The sequence below is a fragment of the Mandrillus leucophaeus genome, unplaced genomic scaffold (genome assembly GCF_000951045.1).
Source record: "Mandrillus leucophaeus isolate KB7577 unplaced genomic scaffold, Mleu.le_1.0 Scaffold58, whole genome shotgun sequence".
Classification (NCBI taxonomy): domain Eukaryota; kingdom Metazoa; phylum Chordata; class Mammalia; order Primates; family Cercopithecidae; genus Mandrillus; species Mandrillus leucophaeus.
The window spans coordinates 1,023,036-1,026,609 of record NW_012106252.1 but is presented as its reverse complement, the minus strand read 5'-3'; the positions used below and the strand labels follow the sequence as shown (position 1 = coordinate 1,026,609).

The window sequence follows — 3,574 nt, the reverse complement described above, 5'->3', positions numbered from 1 at the left end:
CTACAGGCGCCCGCCACCTCGCCCGGCTAGTTTTTTGTATTTTTTTAGTAGAGACGGGGTTTCACTGTGTTAGCCAGGATGGTCTCGATCTCCTGGCCTCGTGATCCGCCCGTCTTGGCCTCCCAAAGTGCTGGGATTACAGGCTTGAGCCACCGCACCCGGCCCGAGTATCAGTTCTTTACCCTGGGGATGGCGTGGCTGCCGGAGAGCTGAGGCTCACTGCCACTGCCCAGCATTGTGAGAGACTGTCATACCACTTTCTCCTGAAAGTGTGTTGCTTCACACCATTGTAAATTCAATCATGTCAAACCATCGTTAAATCTGGACAGATGGTACACTGCCCTCCTCCTACTCAGAGACCATCCCGGTTCCTGCAACAAGCATGGTGCTAGGCTAGATGCGGTGGCTCACCCCTGTAATCCCAGCACTTTGGGAGGCCAAGGTGGGAGGATCACTTGAGCCCAAAAGTTTGAATTGGACAACACAGGGAGACCCTCATCTCTACAAAAAATTTTAAAATTAGCTGGGCATGGTGGTGCACGCACCTGTAGTCCCAGCTGTTCAGGAGGCTGAGGTGGTAGGATCACTTGAGCCTGGGAATTTGATACTACAGTGAGGTATGATTGCGCCATGGCATTCTAGCCTGGGCAACAGAGTGAGACCCTGTCTCGAAGAAAATCACACAAAGTATGGTGTTGCAGCCGTGTTCTAGAACCTGTGCTACGCACCGAGGACGAAACTGTGATCCCAACAGAATTGGGCTGTCTTCTTGCTCAGCGCCTTGACCAGCAGAGCAGGCAACAGATGCTGGGAAATGCCTGATGGTGTAGCCATGTGGCAGGGGGACGTGTAGGGCACTGAGAAAGGGGGTCTTGATGCAGGAGTAAAGAAATGACAGTCTTAGGCTCCTGGTGGAATTAGAGGTAGCTAGTGATAGGGAGGGAAGTAGCAGAGAGAGAGGACTTTCAGGCAGAGCCCATGTGCCGTGTCCTGAGGGAAGAGTACAGAGAGGCTGTGTGTGGCAGAGTGGGGAGGTAGTGTCCAGTGTCAGGGCAGGCCACCCACAACATATGCAGGGGGTGAATGAATGAGTGAGTGAATGAGTGATGTGGAAGACATGGCCCCATCCCCTGTCATCCAGTTAAAAATGTTTACTGAGGCTGGGCGAGGTGACTCACGCCTATAATCCCAGCACGTTGGGAAGTGGAGGCGGGTAGATCACTTGAGGCCTGGAGTTCGAGACCAGCCTGGCCAACATGGTGAACCCTGTCTCTACTAAAATACAAAAATTAGCCGGGCTTGGTGACATACACCTGTAGCTCCAGCTACTTGGACCTCTAGTCCCAACTACCAGCTACTCTGAGGCAAGAAAATCACTTGAACCCAGGAGGCAGAGGTGGCAATGAGCCAAGATTGTGCCTCTGCACTCCAGCCTGAGCGACAAAGCAAGGCTCTGTTTCAAAAAAAAGAAGGCCGGGCACAGTGGCTCATGCCTGTAATTCCAGCACTTTGGGAGGCCGAGGCGGGCGGATCATGAGGTCAGGAGTTCATAACCTGCCTGACCAACATGGTGAAACCCCGTCTCTACTAAAAATATAAAAATTAGCCCGGCGTGGTGGTGGATGCCTGTAATCCTAGCTACTTGGGAGGCTGAGGTAGGAGAATTGCTCGAACCCAGGAAGTGGAGGTTGCAGTGAGCCAAGATCGTACCATTGCACTCCAGCCTGGGCAACAAGAGCAAGACTCTGTCTCAAAACAAAACAAAAAAACAAAACCAAAAAAACTTTACTGATTTCCTACCATGTGATCTGGGGTGAAGATGAAGACAAATGATCTTCTCACTGCCTTTGAGCTTGCACTGCAGCTGGGGAGACTGATGAAAATACACTTTAAAAGATCAGGCAGGGCCAACCCAATGACAGACAGTGGAAAAGAAGTTAAGACAGAGCAATCTAGGCTGGGCGCGGTGGCTCACGCCTGTAATCCCAGCACTTTGGGAGGCCAAGGTGGGAGGATCATTTGAGGTCAGGAGAAACCAGCGTGGGTAACATGGCAAAACCCAATCTCAACTAAAAATACAAAAATTAGCCAGGTGTGGTTGCACGTGCCTGTAATCCCAGCTATTTGGAAAGCTGAGGCAGTAGAATCACTTGAACCTGGGAGGTGGAGGTTGCAGTGAGCCGAGATTGCACCATTGCACTCCAGCCCGGGCAAAAAGAGCAAAGCTCTGTCTCCAAAAAAAGAAGAAAGAGCAATCTGCTAGCATTGGAGATGTGTTAAAGGCGGGGGTGAGGGAAGGTCAGCCTGGTAAGCTTCACCAGATAAGTGGTCCAGGAAGGCCTTTCTGGGGAGCTATCTGGGCTGAGACCTGAAGGAGGAGAAGGCTAAGAGCGTTTGGGGTGACAGGAAGAGCAAGGGCCAATGTCCAAGCCTGGCATGTTCAGCAGACAGCCAGGGCCAATGGGGCTTGCGTGTCCTGAGTGAGGGGAGAGGAGTTCAGTGAGGCCAGGGAGGTGGGTAGGTGTTAAACATAAGGATACTCATAGACTGTGGTTGTGGTTTTTATCTTAAGTGCATTAGAAGCTACTGGAAGTCCCCAAAGCCCCTCACATCAATCTTTGTATCTGAGGAATTTCCAATAATAGATCCAGACCTCACCATTGGAGACCTTGCCTTGGGTGCTGGGCACCAGGTTGATGGAGAAGTCAACCCAGAAAGATGCCAAGAAACACTCTTAGGGGATGGGGGCAGGGGCTTTTGGCAGGGCTGACCTGAGTGAAGACCCCAGCCCAAGGTGTGGACAGGACCATGCTCCTGGCCTGGGGCCTGTGTGGAGCTGGGACTCCCCTGTCCATTGCAGTGAGTGCAGTGGTGAGATCCTGAACAACTGCTGCGTGATGGAGTACCACCAAGCCACGGGCACCCTCAGCGCCCACTTCAGGAACATGGTGAGGACAGGGCCCACCCTCAGAGGGCAGGTCTGCCCAGAGCCGAGTCCTTGTAAGCAGCCGCAGTCTCCCTGTTCCCCTGTCACCTCCCACCCTGCAGTCACTGAAGAGGATCAAGCGTGCTGACCGGCGGGGTGCAGAGTCCGTGACAGAGGAGAAGTTCACAGTCCTGTTTGAGTCTCAGTTCAGTGTTGGCAGCAATGAGCTTGTGTTCCAGGTGAAGGTGAGGCCCCCAGCCCTCCTGCCCCAACTGCTGCAGTTCACCCAGGAGGTGGAGGGGCCTGCCTTGGGACTCCTGGCTGCATTGCCACCGGACAGCCTGCTTTGACTCTGTGGGTACCTGTTTGCTAGGTTATAATCTGGGACTAACCCAGACAATTTAGGCAATGGGCTAAGAAGAAATTGGTTGTAGTTTTTGTTTGTTTGCTTGTGCCTATGTTTTGTTGGGAGGGGTTTGTGTTTGGAACTGTGGGTGAGGAAAGTGGGTTGGGACCAGGTGTGGTGGCTCTCACCTGTAATTCCAGCATTTTGGGAGGCAGAAGAGGGAGGATTGCTTGAGTCCAGGAGTTCAAGATTAGCCTGGGCAGCATAGTGAGAACCTGTATCTACAAAAAAAAAAAAAAAAA

At 52.4% G+C, this 3,574-nt stretch overlaps 1 protein-coding gene across 3 annotated transcripts in view; it reads left to right on the top strand.

The window, feature by feature from the left end:
• STAT5A (signal transducer and activator of transcription 5A) overlaps window positions 1-3,574 on the top strand; it is a 33,410-nt gene that overhangs the window by 22,709 nt on the left and 7,127 nt on the right. For all 3 annotated transcript variants that reach the window (XM_011998814.1, XM_011998812.1, XM_011998813.1), the window contains 2 exons: window positions 2,861-2,948; window positions 3,049-3,171. In XM_011998814.1, coding sequence (XP_011854204.1) covers window positions 2,861-2,948; window positions 3,049-3,171 — 211 coding nt within the window. The remainder of the gene's footprint in view (window positions 1-2,860; window positions 2,949-3,048; window positions 3,172-3,574) is intronic.